This window comes from Rattus rattus, chromosome 5 (genome assembly GCF_011064425.1).
Source record: "Rattus rattus isolate New Zealand chromosome 5, Rrattus_CSIRO_v1, whole genome shotgun sequence".
Classification (NCBI taxonomy): Eukaryota; Metazoa; Chordata; class Mammalia; order Rodentia; family Muridae; genus Rattus; species Rattus rattus.
Window position 1 is genome coordinate 134,867,192 of NC_046158.1, and position 16,549 is coordinate 134,883,740.

The window sequence follows — 16,549 nt, forward strand, 5'->3', positions numbered from 1 at the left end:
GTTTGTGCAAATTCATCTATTGGATTAGAGATAAACACTAAATGTAAGTCTGGTAACTCCATAGTCAAAACTAGGGGATCCTGCATTTTTGTATGTAAAAGCAAACACTTGAAAATTGTGCTAGAAATCCAGGACCTTAACCCAGGCTATTTATCTATTTTTATTTTATGAGTATGGGTGTTTTGCCTGTATGTATGTTTGTGCACCACATGTGAGCAGTAACTGGAAGGGTTTTAAAAAAGGGATCAGATACCCTGGAACTAGACTTACAGATAGTTGTGAGCTGCCGTATGGGTGATGGGAATAGAACCTGGGTCCTCAGGAAGAGCAGAAAATGCTCTTAACTGCTAAACCATCTCTCCAGCTCTGCCAGCCTGCAACCAGAATCTGCAGAAAATAAAACTTCTGAATCTTTTTATAAGAGTCTCAAATGGTCATTACATGGGGAGAGAGTGCTCCTGAGGAACGATTCTTTCAGCACTGGGGTTATAGACCGGCTGAGAGCACATCACCTAGAATACGTGAGGCATAGGTTTTAACTACCTCCATAATAATGTGAGGTAGGGAGAGAAACTGGCGGTTTTTTAAAGCATAAGAGAAGGTTGTGAAAGAGGGCAGAAAAGAGAATTCTCTCCAGATTTTCTAATAGGTCAGCGTTAGGAAAGATTACATATAGAAATTGAGGAACTAGAATTTTAATCTCTCAATATTTTTTTTGGCTGAGCGTTGGTGACACACCAGTTGTAGCATTCAGGAACAGGAGCAGACAAATTTCTGTGAGTTTGAATTCTTTTTTTTTTTTTTTTTTTTTTTTTTTTCTTTTTTTTCGAACCATACAGTTCTCGGGGCTTTAACACATTGATCTTCTTCCTTAACCTTTTCCTGCTGGCTTTGGAAATCTCTCCCTTTGGAAAAGGTCATGTTATTTAGGAGGGAAATACCTGAGTAGATAGGCATTTAGAATACCCAGCTGCTGTGTCCAGTGTGATGACAACCAACCACAATTTAATTTATATTTAAAGTAAGATTAAATAAATGAAAATTTCCGGATTTTACTCATATTTTAAGTGTTTATTTGTCATACATGGCTAATGGCTACTAAGCTGGATGGCACCACTTTAGGATAATGTAATGTTCTAGGGAACCCCAAGGCCATCTCTTCCTATTCTTGTGTCTTAGGGTTCTCATTTGTAAGAAAGAATGGTGGATATCCAAAGCTCCATTCTTTAACTGGGTGATTTATAATTCAATTTTGGAGATTTGTTCCCCTCCACCTTTCTGTTGGTCTTTCTTTTTATTTTTTAAGATGTATATATTTATTATAAGTACACTGTCGCTGTCTTCAGACACTCCAGAAGAGGGCATCAGATCCCATAACAGATGGTTGTGAGCCACCATGGGGTTGCTGGGATTTGAACTCAGGACTTCTGGAAGAGCAGTCAGTGCTCTTAGCCACTGAGCCATCTCTCCAGGCCTCTGTTGGTCTTTCTGCTACAGTTAGAGCTGAAGTATACCCTGGGGAACATTAGGCTGCTAATTTGTCAAATTATGTTGTTTCCATCTCCTAGTCCCTTGGTAGAAAGGAAAAATGGCCTGAGGGTATGCTTACGTCAGAGTTCCTTACATTTGTGCAACACTGTGTGTCATAGAACTCTTTCATATTGTTTCTTCATTTTATACTTTTGAAGTATTTTTTTTTTTTTAGTATTTTTGTTTTGTTTTTCAAGACAGAGTTTCTCTGTCTAGTAGCTTTTGCTGTTGTGGAACTCACTCTGTAGACCAGGCTAGTCTCTAACTTACAGAGATCTGCCTGCCTCTGACTCCTGAGTGCTGGGATTAAAGACACGCACTATCATGCCCAGCTTGAAGAATTCTTCTTCTGCCAGGCATGTAACGGTATGCATGCAATCTCATAAGCCCCCAGGTTGAGGAGAGCTTGGGTTACAAAGTGAGACCTGGGGTTGGAGAGATGGCCCTGCTCTTCCAGAGGTCATGAGTTCAATTCCCAGCAACCACATGGTGGCTCACAACCATCTGTAATGGGATCTGATGCCCTCTTCGGGTGTCTGAAGACAGCGACAGTGCACTTATACATAATAAATAAATAAATCTTTAACAAAGTGAGACCTGGTTTCAGAAGACCAAGGCTTAGAGTTGTAATTCAGTTCTAGATCCGAACATGTACAAGGCCCTGAGTTTGACCACCAATATGAGTAAAACTAAAAAAGAAGTTGAAAGGCCTTACAGTTAATCTTCAAGAATATAAATTATATGAGGAATTTGTAAAATGAAAAGTCCAGCATTGGTGTGATAGCACACACCTATAATCCTGGCATTCATTGAAGAATTACCAGGAGTTTGAAGCCACATTAACTGCATAAGCAAGACTCAAAAACCAAAATCAAAAAATGCCAATGCCACATTCTCTGGAGAATGATCTAGTATAAAATAGTGGCTAGAGTTGTCCCGGGCAAACTGAACAATCCTATTCTTGACCCTTTAGTGTGTGTTTTTAGAATCTATATTACTAGCATTATTTGAGCATACTTTTAGAAATACTGATTTTGTTTGGTTCTCTTGACAGAACCTGCTCTTTATTATCTCTGCAAATCTCAGTTCTACACGACCTCAGAGTCAGCGATCTCCTAACAGCATAGTCTGTCTTCCGGTACCTCTGACAGTCAGAAAGGCTTTCTTTATATCAAGCTCTCCAAAGAGATCGAACATTCCACTTCTAGTCTCATAGAGCTGGCCTGCTTTGTTCCAGTAAAAATCTTTCATATTTATTAACTCATTCAGAAAAATATATTGAGTACCTACTATGAACAAGTCTCTGTGGGAATTTAGCAGTGAACAAGACTGTTTGGCCTCTACCTCAGGAGCTATCGTCTATTGTGCTGGGGAAGCAGACAGCTTTCTCTCAGCTGTGTGTGTGTGTGTGTGTGTGTGTGTGTGTGTGTGTGTGTTTCTATGGTGTGTCCGTATTTGTATGTGTGCAGGTGTATATGGAGGCAAGAGGTCAACACTGTGTGTCTTTCCCTGTTGCTATTTTAGTGTCGGAGACAGGGTCACTCACTGAAACTGGAGCTCACCAATTCAGACAATTCAGTAAGACTAGCTGGCTAACAGCCCCAGAAGTCTTCATTCTCACCAGCACTGGTATTTCAGGAACATGCTGCTGCACCCAAATATTTCAGTGGGAGCTGGGGACCCAAACGTGGAAGATAGTAAATGAGCATGGGTGTTCTGTCTTTAAGAAGGCTGGTGCGATCGGAGCCTTAGAAAGGAGATTGAGAGAATGGCACAAGGGGAAGAGGCCCGGTATGGAGTTTGGTTTTTCTTCCTTATATAACAGAATCAAGTGATGATTTTTAGACAGAAGGCTGTGTGGTCTGATTGATGGTTTTAATCGAGCATTCTGAATGATGTGTACATTCAAAGGGGGAAGAGTGAAGTGAGAAGTCAGTTTGCAGGCCATTGTGATCATCCAGGCAATAAATAAAGTGGCTATAGCTAGGTGAAGGTGGGGTGGTGGTGAAGAGAGCGAATGCACCCCTCAACAGCTTCTTTTATTTTACCCAGAAAAACATCTGGCTAGTGCTCCTCTCATAACAGGTTTGACTTCTTATCAAGTGTTTGTTCTTTGCACAGCCTGGCTCACTAGGGTAGAACATCCCCCCAACTGGTTCTATGAATAAATCAAATTTCCCATTTATCTTTTATTGGAAGGCAAAGTATAGAAGATCTTAGTGCATGCTGGGTAAGTGCCCAGGCCTACCTCCCATGTACTCCCAGTCCTTTGGTCCTATTTTATGCTTTCCTTGTAGTTTCGAGAAATTAAAATCATCAATCTGATGCTGATCTTTCTAGAAGAAAGAGAGGATCTCTAGTCTTCTCTGTTAATCACTTATCAGTCTTCCAGTGATTTGACCATGACCTTGAGCACCCTATTATGCTGGCCTTATTGGAAGAGGCAGAGAAAGAACATGAATAGGAAAAGTTAGACCCATATAAGTGCAGTAGAAGGTTGTATGTGTCATGGTGTCACAAGGAAAATGAGGTGAAAGGCACTGGAAGGGCGAAAGAATTTTCAGTTGTGGCAGTGAGTGGAGGAAAAGGGGAGCTAGAAATGATTTCTTCGAGGATGTTCCTTGTGAAGGATAGGAGTGTTTGTCCATGAGATGGTCAGTGATAGCTCACTGAACAGACAATGTTTCCAGTAATCCCAGCACTTGGGAGACTAAGGCAGGACCGCTGTGAGTTTAAGGCTAGCCTAGGCTACATAATGAGTTCTACTCCAGCTTGGATACAAAGTGAGGTCCAGTCAAAATAAATAAAAGAAGCCAACATTTCATCAGTGATTCAAAGATAAAGAGTAGGCCTTGTGGTCATCTGGGGAAACAGTGTGCTACAAGTAGAGGACAAGGATTCTGGGATTTATTGTTTTTTTTTTTTAAATATTTATTTGTTTTATTATATGAGTTCACTGTAGCTATTTCAGACACACCAGAAGAGGGCATCAGATCCCATTACAGATGGCTGTGAGCCACCATGTGGTTGCTGGGAATTGAACTCAGGACCTCTGGAAGAGCAGTCAGTACTCTTAACCGCTGAGCCATCTCTCCAGCCCGGATTTATTGTTTTTGACCAGCACTAAGACAGCCAAGTGTATGAAGCAGAGGAAAGATAAGGGGCTATATAGACAGGGAGTAGATCATGTAAGAATTAGTAGAATTGGAAGGACTTGGACTTTGACTCAAAACTATGAGAACCACCCTGAGTGTTTTGAGCAAAGGAGTAACACCCCTGACTTACATAGCAGTGGTTTTGACAAGGACAATAAAAATAATTATGAAAACATTGTGTACGTGCAGCTCTGCACGTGCCTGAGGAGATGAATGAGGTGTTGGCTCCCCGAAGCTGGAGTTCTAGACCGCTGTGAGCCACCTGATGTGGGTGCTGGGAATGGAACTTTGATCCTTTGCAAGAACAATATGTATTCTTAACCACTGAACCTGTGTGTGTGTGTGTGTGTGTGTGTGTGTGTGTATGTGTATGTATGTGTAATTATTGAGGGGGCTTGAGACAGGGTTTCCCTGGGCAAGCCCTGGCTGTCCTAGAACTCACCTAGTAAACCAGGCTAGCCTCAAACTCAGAGATCCACCTGCCTCTGCCTCCCAAGTGCTGGGATTAAAGGCATGCCACCACCTAGCCTACATATTTTTGTAACTAACAGTGGATTAGTTGGAGGGTGTACATGAGGGCTATTTTAGAAAAACTCTGGAAAAGATCCCCCAGAGGAGGAACTTGAGAAGGACCATGTATTCTGTTCTCTCTCTAGTCACATGGCCTTCAGGTAGAGGACAGCTTTACTGCAGGTGAATTTCCTGATCAGTAATCTGTCAGTTAAATCTCTCATTAATAGTTCTGTTTGGTTTCCAGTGTTTTAAACTTTTGAAAATTAGTTATTGGTACTTAAAATTTTAGATTCCACCTTTAAGGAATGGCAACACTGAACAATCGAACAAAAATTGACTTAACTGGTTTAAGTACTGATACTAGATGAGTTAAGTTTAGGTACTAGATGGGTTCTTTTGCCAAAACATGTATTGTGGTTTCTAGTTGATTCCTCTATTGTTACCCCTAAACTGAGGCTAAATATAATTCTACACAGATAGTTGCTGTCACATAAAAAACCTAAGAGAAAGGAAAACAATTTTCTGTTTCTGTCAAAACTTTCAGTTATGTGACCTAAATCACTCATTTACCTGGACATGATTAATTATTTTCCTGTTGTGCTAAGAGTTGAACACAGGACCTTGTAAATGCTTGAAGAATGCTCTGTCACTGAGCTACATCTCAAACCCAGTTCCTGTTAATTTTTGATCTTGAAATTCCCAGTGTGGAAGCAAGAGGACTGGACTCTGGGTCCTTGTACCTGGTTTTTGTTTGTTTGTTTGTTTTTGGTGGCTTTTTGTACTTGTTTTGTTGTTGTTGTTGTTTTGCAAACCCCGCTTTGATCCCAATCATAACTAATAGTCTTTTAAGCCTCAAAAGTAGACCAAATTAATTGTTCTATTAAGAGTTTAAAGATGCTAGTGGGCTTTGTATCTTGAGAAGGCCAATTCTCATTCCCTTCCCCCTTCTGACCAGCTAGGGTCCCCAGCCTGGTGTCTGTGACAGAGAAAGAAGACACTGGAATGAGTAATGTACCTATATCAATAATGTATAGCTTGTGTCATAGCCAAGGAGAGGAACACACACTTGTGTATGTGGGTTCAAAAAGGCTGTGAACATATGAGCTGTACACATCAGTTCCCATTCGTCATCTGTGTTCCAAAGCTTATTCTCAGTGCTAGGGATATAGCAGTGAACAAGACAGGGTAGGTCTTTGCTATAATGAAGCAAGCCTACATTCCAGTAAAGTACACGAATAATAACCCTGGCCGGTCAGAAGGGGGAAAGGAGTGAGAATTGGCCTTCTCAAGATACAAAGCCACTAGGATCTTTGAACTCTGGACAGAACAATTAATTTGGTCTACTTCTGAGGTTTAAAGAGACTGTTAGTTATGATTGGGATCAATGGGAGATTATTTCAAGTAATGGGAAGTTTTATGAAAAAATAAAAAAAATGATTGGATGAAAAGTTTCTAAAAAAGGCAAGCTGTGCCTGCAGGGGGGTTTGTAAATGGACTTTCAGGCAGACCTGTTTGAATTCTGGGTACGTATATTCATGCTTCTTTGTGTTTGTGTATGTACCAGGTGGCTGTTGTGACTAGTGTTTCTATATTACTATATATGGTTTTATGCAAATGCATATACAAAGATGAGCTGGTACGTGGTACACACTGGGGATTCATGCATGAGGACACACATGTCAGCATCTGTGGAGATGTTTTGAAGTTTCTGTAGCATTTGTTTGTGGGCAGCTTTTCTGCTTCAGGCATTCAGGGCCATTTGCCAGCTCCCTCTGTCCTTGTTCCGTCCCGTTTTAGTAAGCTTGCTATGCTTGGCTTCTCTCAGCCCTAGGAGGACTAAAGCCAAGGAGAAGATAGCAACTGACTCATCAAGCCAGAAGCTGGACAGAAGCTAATAATTTCTGAGTAACTTCTCTCAGTAAGAAAAGGCCTGGCATCCTTGCCTGTCCATGTCCCTTACACTGTGATGAAATAGTCCTGACTTGAAATCAGAAGATCTGACGATCTATTCTTGGCTCTGTCACTTTTTACTGTGTGACCTTGGCTGGCTAGTTCTCTCTAGGTTTCAGTTTCTCCTTCATAAGTACTCTGGATAGTAAAGGGGAAGGGAGCACAGATGGCTTGTTGGGGTTATTATATAGTGTTGCATCTGAAAAGGGAAGAGGATCATTTTGAGTACAAGCAATGACAGAGCTGGGCAGATGGCTCAGTGGGTAAAGGAGCTTGTCGCCAAGCCTGATGACCTGGGACCTACATGATAGTATTGAGTCATCAACTCCTCTAGGTTGTGCTCTGACCTCCACACATACACCATAGTATGGCCCTCTCCAAACCAACACACACAAACATGTAAAATGGAATTTAAGATGTGGAGGTAGGCATGAGTTTTGTATAAGGAAAGCCAGAAAGAATACACTTAGGATAAAATGTAAACTTACCACTCCTATAAGGCCCTACCTGATTTGGCTGATGCCTAGCTCTCGTTTTCATCTGTTACTCACTGTATTCCAGCCACACTGAGTTCCATCCTGTTCTTTGAGTAGGCCGCAATACCTTTCTGTTTGATGCTTTCTATGTGCAGAATATTGGTTCCAGGAGTTGACATGGTTACCTATTTCTTACTGAGGTCTTAGCTGAGATAGCACTTCTCCAGGCCTTCCCTAGACTCTTATCTAAAGTGGTCATCTCTTAATAGTGACCAAGATATAAAATTCACGTATCTTTTGGCCCTAAAATTGTATTTCTAGTAATTCATTCTATGGATATATTTGCAAATGACATGAATAAAGATGGCTATTGAAGCATTACTTGTTAAATTAATCATAGCATACAAATAGCAAATAAAGAGCATGAAACCATTCTTGATAGAGAATGGCAGCAAGCCATATGTATACATTTTTACAAAGCAAGCTGATTGAGTTATACATGTAATATTTGTTCAGTTATTTCATAAACATAACAACTAGAGGCTAAAGCTATACTTCAATGGTAGAACACTTGCCTAGCATGCCTGAGACTCTGGTTTACATTCCTATCAACACACACACACACACACACACACACACACACACACACACACACACACACACGACTACCCAACTGCTTGTTTATGATGGTACATGCCTATAATAGAAGCCCTTGGGAAGCTCTGACAAGAAGATTGAGATATTGAGGCAACCCTGGGCTATACCGGTTTACAGTTTCAAAAAGAAGCAATTTAAAATTCTATCATTTGCATAGAAAATTAGAATATGTAAGAATACATTACGTAGACATCTTTGTCTAACAAGTGTGTCCCTTTAGTAGAGCACCTTTTCCTAAACCTTACTACCCCATGCTTGGCTAGACTGTAAGGAGCTTATCTCTTTAAAGTCTAACATCTTAAGTTCAATTTTTAAGGTTCTGTCTCCATTGGTATCCTAAGGATCTTATGAATGATGCTAAAAGAATAGACATCCTTTGAAGTCATTATTTTGGTCACTCCACACAAGCTCTCCGCACTAAGAGTAGCCTTATCTACATATTGTCTATAGAAAGTTATACAAAGTTTCAGTAACAGTGGTTGTCAGCAGTTGGGGATTGGGAGATATGATTGGGAGGGACACTTGGGGTACATACTTCTTTAGGCAATATTTATGTTACTTGGGGCTGGAGAGATGGCTCAGCGGTTAAGAGCACTGACTGCTCTTCCAGAGGTCTGGAGTTCAATTCCCAGCAACCACATGGTGGCTTACAACCATCTGTAATGGAATCCAATGCCTTCTGGTGTATAATAAATCTTTAAAAAATATTTATGTTACTTATTAAAATCATTAAATAGCAGAGGGAAGTGAGAAAAGTATTCTTATATCTAAATTTTCACATGTAATTATGGTACTTCCTTTGTATGTGTTTGTTGTTGAAACAAGGTCTCATTTTTTTTAGCCCAGGCTGACCTCAAACATTTGGTAATCCTTCAGCCTCAACCTTCTGAGTTTTAGGATTACAGGAATATGTCATTGTGCCCAGATAAAATTGTGTATTTAAAAGATATTTTTCCTTGTCATTCAGTTTTCTATCACTATTTTACTGCTTATAATACTTATCATAACTTAAAATTATCTTGGTTTAATTGTTGATTGTCTATTACCTACAATATCATTAGCATACAAGCTCCACAAAGTCAGGAATATTGTACATCAGTGTCTTGTTCTGCACATGTGTATGGCGTGTGATAGTTGTTGAATAAGTAAAGAAAGAATGACAAAAAACAAACAAACAAACAAAAGCCACACCTAGGGAGTCAGGAGATAGAAAGTATGTTATAGAAAGTGGGTGACATTTTCATTGCTGATGTTACTGAGTTGAAACCTTTAATCCCAGAACTGGAAAAGCAGAGGAGATGGATCTCTGTGAGTTTAATTCTAGCCTGCGTGGTCTATATAGTGAGTAATAGGCCAGGCAAACCTGCATAGTGAGACCCTGTCTCAAAAAGAAAAGAAAATTATTTTATTCATTTTTTAATTTAATTTATTTACTCACAGGTAAGATCTCATTTAGCTCAGGTTGGCTTGTAAACCACTGTGTAGCCAAGGATGATGCTGATCTTCTGATCCTTATGCCTCTACCATTTGAGCACTAGGATTATGAGCATTTGCCGCCTACCCATTTTATGCATTGCTGGAGATTGACCCCTGGGGCTTCATGCATGTTGGGCAAGCATGCTACCAACTGACTATATTCCCAGCCCCACCGAGTGTTGTATTTTTAAAGATGTTACCTCTAGAATTAAAAAGTAAGTACATTCATTTCAGAGATTGTTTTATTTTTATAGTAAAAGTAATTTAGGACTGGAGAGATGGCTCAGTGGTTAAGAGTGCTGACTGCCCTGCCAGAGGTCCTGAGTTCAAGTCCCAGCAACCACATGGTGGCTCACAACTATCTGTAATGTGATCCGATGCCCTCTTCTGGTGTGTCTCAAGACAGCTATAGTGTACTCACATACATTAAATAAATAAATAAATCTATAAATCTTTTTAAAAGTTATTTGTTTGTTTGTTTGTTTGTTTATTGGCTAAAGGGTTTTAGTAAAATGGCATAGCATGTAAAAGTGCCTGTCACTAACCTGATAACCTGAATTTGATCCCCAGAACCCAAACAGGGTAGGAAGAAATCTCTGATTAAGATCTCTGATTAACACTTTCTGTTCAGTCATCAGAAAAATAAAGATTTATAAAAACTAATCATGTTCTGTGAAATCAAAGTAATAAGGACTATTTCAGCCTGGGCCTGTCCAAGGAAAAGGGAGATGGCGAAACAGCGTGTGAGGCAGGTGTGAAGGCCGCACCTGCAATCCATCCTTTGCAGTCAGGAGGCAGACAGGAGAATGGGAAGTCTGAAGCCAGTCTGGTCTGCATAGTGAGACCCTATAGCACAACAAACAAAGGGAAGAGGGAGAGGAGGAGGGAAGAGAAAAGAGCCAGTAAGATAGCTAAGAGGCTAGCGGCTAGCAGTGCTTCCTGAGACCTGAATTCAAGTCCTGGTCCCATATAAAGAGCCAGATGTGGTCATGGTAATCCCAGCAGTCCTGAGTGAGATGGGAGACAGACAGGAGAACTGCCTAGGAGCTATTGAACCAGCTAGCCTGGAGTACACAGCACAGCAGAAACAAAAGATCCTGCTTCAGCAGGGTGAAAGGCAAGAACCAACTCTGACCTCTACATGAGCACCATGGAATGTGTATGTCCACACACAAGTAAATACATGAATATTAAAAAGAAAAGGAAAACCCACCAATAAAAACAGGACAAAGCTCTTTCTACCATCTGGGCTCATGTTGAGGCCTGCTAGAAATAGGATTATTCCTCCTCCTCTTCTTCCTCCTCCTCTTCCTCCTCCTCCTTCTTCTCTTCCTCCTCCTTCTCTTCCTCCTCTTTTTCTTCCTCCTCCTTCTCTTCCTCCTCCTCCCCTCCTTCTCCTTCTCTTCCTCCTCCTCCCCTCCTTCCCCTTCTCTTCCTCCTCCTTCTCTTCCTTCTTCCTCTCACTCTTCCTCTTATTCTTCTTCCTCCTTCCTCCTCCTCTCCCTCTCCCTATTTCTCTTCCCCATTTTCCTCCCCTCTTCCTTCTTCTTCCCCTCCCCTCCTTCTCCTTCTCCTACTCCTCCATCTCCCTTTTCCTCCTCTCCCTTCTCCCTCCCACCTCCTTTTTTCTTTCAGGACTGGGTTTCTCTGTGTAGCCCTGACTGTTCTGAAACTCACTATGTAGACCAGGCTGGCCTCACACTAGTAGAGGTCTACCTGCCTCTGCCTTGCAAGTGCTAGGATTAAAAGCACTTGCCCGTCTTATGGGAACAGAACTTCTAAAAGGCAAATATGTCTGGAATACTATGGGACAAGGGCATTTTTGCTAGCTATAACCAAGGTGTCTAGAACCAAAGAAAGCACTCAGCTCTACTTAAAATCAATTATAGTTATGCTTGAGATGAAACTGAGCTCTGTCTAGGCAAGAGTTGTACTTATTTGTGTGTATAAAGCAAGACACAACAAAATTACTCCTGAAGACAAACTGAATAGCACCAGAGTACTCTGGAGAAAGTTGAGGCTCATGGAAACAATGGCGTAGTTTGTGCCAAATTCCAAAGCAACTTTCCTACAAAGGTCACTGGTCACAGAGTATGTGTGATGCTGTACCCCTCACAGATGTAAATAAATAAAATGGGTTTGTGCCTTTCTTTAAAAGGGGGGAGGGGACAAGATAATCAAACTGTATTTATAAAGACTTATGTGTAGCACATGATTTCCTCGAATTTAAGATCTAGCCTTCATCTCCTGAGTGTTGGGATGAGAGATGCAGTCCACCATGCCTGGTTTCATTAGTTGTCTTTTTTAAAAAAGTGACTCTTTGTTCCCCACTGCCCCCACAACCCACATTTTCTGATCCTTGGATTGTCAAGGGCCTGTCACATGCTGGGCAAGTGTTGTATCACAGAGCCATGTCCTCAAGTCCAAAGGTAGTGATTTTTAAACTTTTGTCCCAGCTGTAACAGGGTTGTGCTTCAGTCGGTAGCTCACAGCCTTGCTCATGCAGATGTTAAACTCAGTGGTCACAAAACAGAAGTAGATGACATAAAAACAGGAAGGGAATTAATAGGAAAGAAAGGGTCAGTATTGGTAGGAGGGGTGAATGTGGTCAGAATGTATTTTGTACCTATTCAAATTGTCAAAGAACAAGTGCGTGTATATGTGTGTGTGTGCATGTGCACACACATGTGTATGCATACACAAATAGATTTTGTATTCTGATTCAGTAGGTCTGAGTTGAAGTCTAGGAATCTATATTCAAACAAATTCCTTAGGTAACAGGGCTCAGGCAATGTGAAGACCCTATTCTAAATAACAATATAATTTCTTTTCCCCACTTAATTTTTTTCTATAGTAGCTCAGTCTGGCCTCAAGTTTGGGATTCTGCTTTAGCCTACTTAGTGGTGGGCTTACAGGCATGCACCACCATATCTAAATACCACAGCAGTTTCCCCATTTTTTTTTTTTTGAGAAAGGTATCATGTAGCCTAGACTAGCCTCAACACTCCAAGTAGCCAAAGATGACTTTGAATGCTTGATCCTCCTGCCTTCACTTCTTAAGTATTGAGAATGAAGATGACTGCCATCATACTTCTATCTATCTATCTATCTATCTATCTATCTATCTATCTATCAATCTATCATCTATCTATCTTCTATCTATTTATCATCTATCAATCTATTATCTGTCTATCTATCTATCAATCATCTATCAATCTATCATCTATCAATCATCTATCAATCAATCATCTATCTATCTTCTATCTATTTATCATCTATCAATCTATTATCTATCTATCTATCTATCTATCTATCTATCTATCTATCTATCTATCTAACAGGATTTCACACTCCTGACTGGCCTGGAACTTACTATGGAACCCAGACTGGCCTTGAACTTGAGACAGTTCACTTGAGAACTTCCTACTTAGTCTCCTGGGATATTACTGGATATTACCCCTGATATTACAGGAGTGAGTCTCTATCCAAGGTTTTGATTCAGTCTTGACACTTTGCTGGACAGGTGACACATCTTTAGTCCAAGAGGCAGAGGCAGGCAGTGAGGGTTCCAGGCATTAGACTCTGACTCAGCATTAGCAACAACAACAAGGTGCATTTGCTGTGTGCTTTCTCTTTAATGCAACCCTAGGATAAAAGAGAAGAGATTCAGAGATAGATAATACTCTTTAAATCTCATAAAATTTGTATATAAAATATGTTGAGAGGCCATGGTGTCAGTCCAGTCAGCTCATGGTGTGGTATGAGGAGAAACTGGCTGCTCTGCTACAGGACCTGGGTTTGAACTCCTAGCATTCACATAACAACTTATAATCATCTGTAACGTCAGTGCCAGGAGATCCAATGCCTCTGGTGGTAACAGGCATGCAAGGCAGTACACATTCATTCAGTCAGAGAAAACAGACATACATATAAAATTTAAAAATTAGTTAATTATAATTTTTTTAGGAAGATGTAGCAGAAAAGGTATGACAGGAGAGTGTCAGGCACTGGTATGAGCAGATGGAATTTTGTGACTGCTCCTGTCTTACTTGTAAGAGAATAAGATGCATCTCTTGTTACTGATCCTTTCTGGTGTATTTCAGGGAGGGCAATGAGCCAGGGGAGACCACCAAGGTCACATACCGTGAACTCCTGGTCCAGGTGTGTCAGTTCAGCAATGTTCTCCGTAAACAGGGTGAGTATGGGTATGGGAGAGGAACTAGAGGACCTAACCCTGAAGTATCTGGGGAATTGATGAGAAAGGACAAGATATGGAAGGAATCTGGTAACAGGAACAGGAAAAGTTAGCTAGGAGGGGCCATCTGAGAGGGAGGGAGCAAGGAAAACAGGAAAGGCCCATGGTCTCTGCTCTGTCCTTTTCCTACAGGTGTTCAGAAGGGTGACCGAGTGGCCATCTACATGCCTATGATCTTGGAGCTTGTGGTTGCTATGCTGGCATGTGCTCGCCTTGGAGCTTTGCACTCCATTGTGGTAGGAGCTTGGGCTGGTGAAAGGAACCAAGGGTGAGGGCCAGGGTTGTAGAGAAGGAAATTAGACCTGGATGGTGAAGGATCATAAATATAGATCCAAATCAGTTATTGTACCTTCTGGAACCCTGTTTTGGAGATGCTAAATTTCATGAGCACCTCCTTTCTCTGATCACTCAACCGTAGTCCTCCTCTTCCCCTCAGTTTTTTTCCCTTCCCTAGTTTGCAGGCTTCTCTGCAGAGTCTCTCTGTGAACGGATCTTGGATTCCAGCTGCTGCCTGCTCATTACTACAGGTGACTTAATTCTTTCACCCCTTCTCCAGATCCTCCTACACCTCAAGTTTGCTCTCCAGTCTGCTTGTTGATTTGGGGCTACTTGGAATGGAGGGCAGGGACTGCTTGCCTGCCTTGTCCTCATCCTACCTCAGCTGACTCTATGTCAGCCCAAATCATCTGGGAGAACCAGAGTCAAGAGGTTTATTCAGGAAGGACCCTGTGGCCATTGGGCCCACTAGGGAGCATGGTGTGTACTAAGGCCTGGAATGTTTATTGCTCCCCAAAGATGCCTTCTACAGGGGGGAAAAACTTGTGAACCTGAAGGAGCTGGCTGATGAGTCCTTGGAGAAGTGCCGAGAGAAGTAAGTTTGCTGACCTACTGGCTACTAACCTGGTTAACAGGATCTTTCTCCACTGCCAGCTTCCCTTTGTCCTTGCTATATACTGCTAGAGGGGCATGGGTGCATCTTGTCAACTTCTTCTAACCAACCAGGCCAATACTTCAGCGGTTTCTTTTCTCCAGGGGTTTCCCAGTGAGATGCTGCATTGTGGTCAAACATCTGGGGCGGGCAGAGCTGGGCATGAATGACTCCCCCAGCCAGTCCCCACCTGTTAAGAGGCCATGTCCAGATGTCCAGGTGAGTCTGACGTTACTGTGCTCTCTTTTGGGCTCTAATTCCCTTTCTTCCTATCCGAGAATTTCCTCCCCCACCCCTTTTGCCTCTTCATCATAATGCTGAGATCTAGGAACAGTTCCAGGAAAGCTTCCTCTAGTAGAGCTGGCTGAGAGCAGGGGATTTTGACCTTCAATATGGGTAGAGAAGCTCTTGGGCTTTAGGAATTTAGCCTGAAAAACTGTGAATGTTGATAAGCACAGGGGACCCTTAGGGTTTAGGCTTGGGCTTGGGTGGGAAATGTGCTGACTTGGGTGACTATAAGTACTCATCCTGATTGAACTGTAACTTGAATGAACTACCTTTGTGGCTTTGAACCCATTACTTCTGCCGAAAGCTGTAGGACAGTCCTGTTGATAGCCTACAGTTCTGAGGAGCATGGGTATGTAAATTCTGGGGTCCAAAAGGATAGATTACTTAGAGTTTTTTATTTGAAGTATCTGAATAGTGTTGGGACTAGAGAGGTTACTAGTATGAGACTAAGGAGATTGGGAAGCCCAATCAATATTAGAAATTTTGTACAGAATAGGGGTTAGGAGAATAGAGGCTAAGGGGACTAGTGAAAGGGCAGGCTGGGGAGAAAGAAGGCAACTAGGGGTTTAGGGAACACTCACCCTTCCCTCTCACTTCTATCCTTGGACCCTGCTCATCAGCCTTTCCATTCCATGGGCTCTTAACAGGGTAAGCTGAAAGAGAAATCCAAGTGCATCCGACCCCAGGTATCCGCTTCTTCACTGCTCTTGATCACTGCTTCCCTGTGTGCTTGTCTGTCTGTTCATCTGCTCTCTGTCTGTTTGCTCCAGTGAGGTTACTGCTAGAGCTAGGCCGATTCCTTTGTTCCTGGGCCCCTTGTTGTCCCTGTCATTCTGAGGGTTATAGAATAAATGTCTGGTTTTGCCTTTGTTGGCTCACATACAGCAAGGATATCAGAGGTAGCAACAGACATCAGTTCACTCCTGCCACAGACATCCTTTGTAGGAGAGGGGACTAGGTGACCTCTCAGAAAGCATATGCTGTGTACTTAGCTGGGCAGAGGGTAGAGCCAGGAAAGACAGGAGGCATTTGGAGGAGGAGGTACAGGCTTTAATCTTGGGATTTTACCATCAAGTGGAAAGTTAGACCTATGTTGCAAAAGAAAAAGAAGTTTTGTATGGGACAGCAGAAATACATTTATATGCAACTTGGAATTTATAAACCATGCATCACTCTAAATTCAACAAAAGTCACATTGTAGGTGGTGCTCAAAGCAAACTATCGGTGGCTTGGTGTTCAGAGGCCAAAGTTTAGTTGTATGACTTCAACAAATCCTGTCTCTTTTCTGGACTCCACTTTTTAAGAAATCAGTACCAAAGAG

At 41.7% G+C, this 16,549-nt stretch overlaps 1 protein-coding gene across 2 annotated transcripts in view; it reads left to right on the forward strand.

The window, feature by feature from the left end:
- The window catches only part of Acss2 (acyl-CoA synthetase short chain family member 2), a 42,678-nt gene that overhangs the window by 15,074 nt on the left and 11,055 nt on the right, over nt 1-16,549 (forward strand). The window contains exons 3-8 of one of the 2 annotated variants that reach the window (XM_032904530.1): nt 13,861-13,952; nt 14,145-14,248; nt 14,467-14,539; nt 14,808-14,883; nt 15,045-15,159; nt 15,876-15,914. In XM_032904530.1, coding sequence (XP_032760421.1) covers nt 13,861-13,952; nt 14,145-14,248; nt 14,467-14,539; nt 14,808-14,883; nt 15,045-15,159; nt 15,876-15,914 — 499 coding nt within the window. The remainder of the gene's footprint in view (nt 1-13,860; nt 13,953-14,144; nt 14,249-14,466; nt 14,540-14,807; nt 14,884-15,044; nt 15,160-15,875; nt 15,915-16,549) is intronic. The other variant, XM_032904532.1, reaches the window with a different exon arrangement.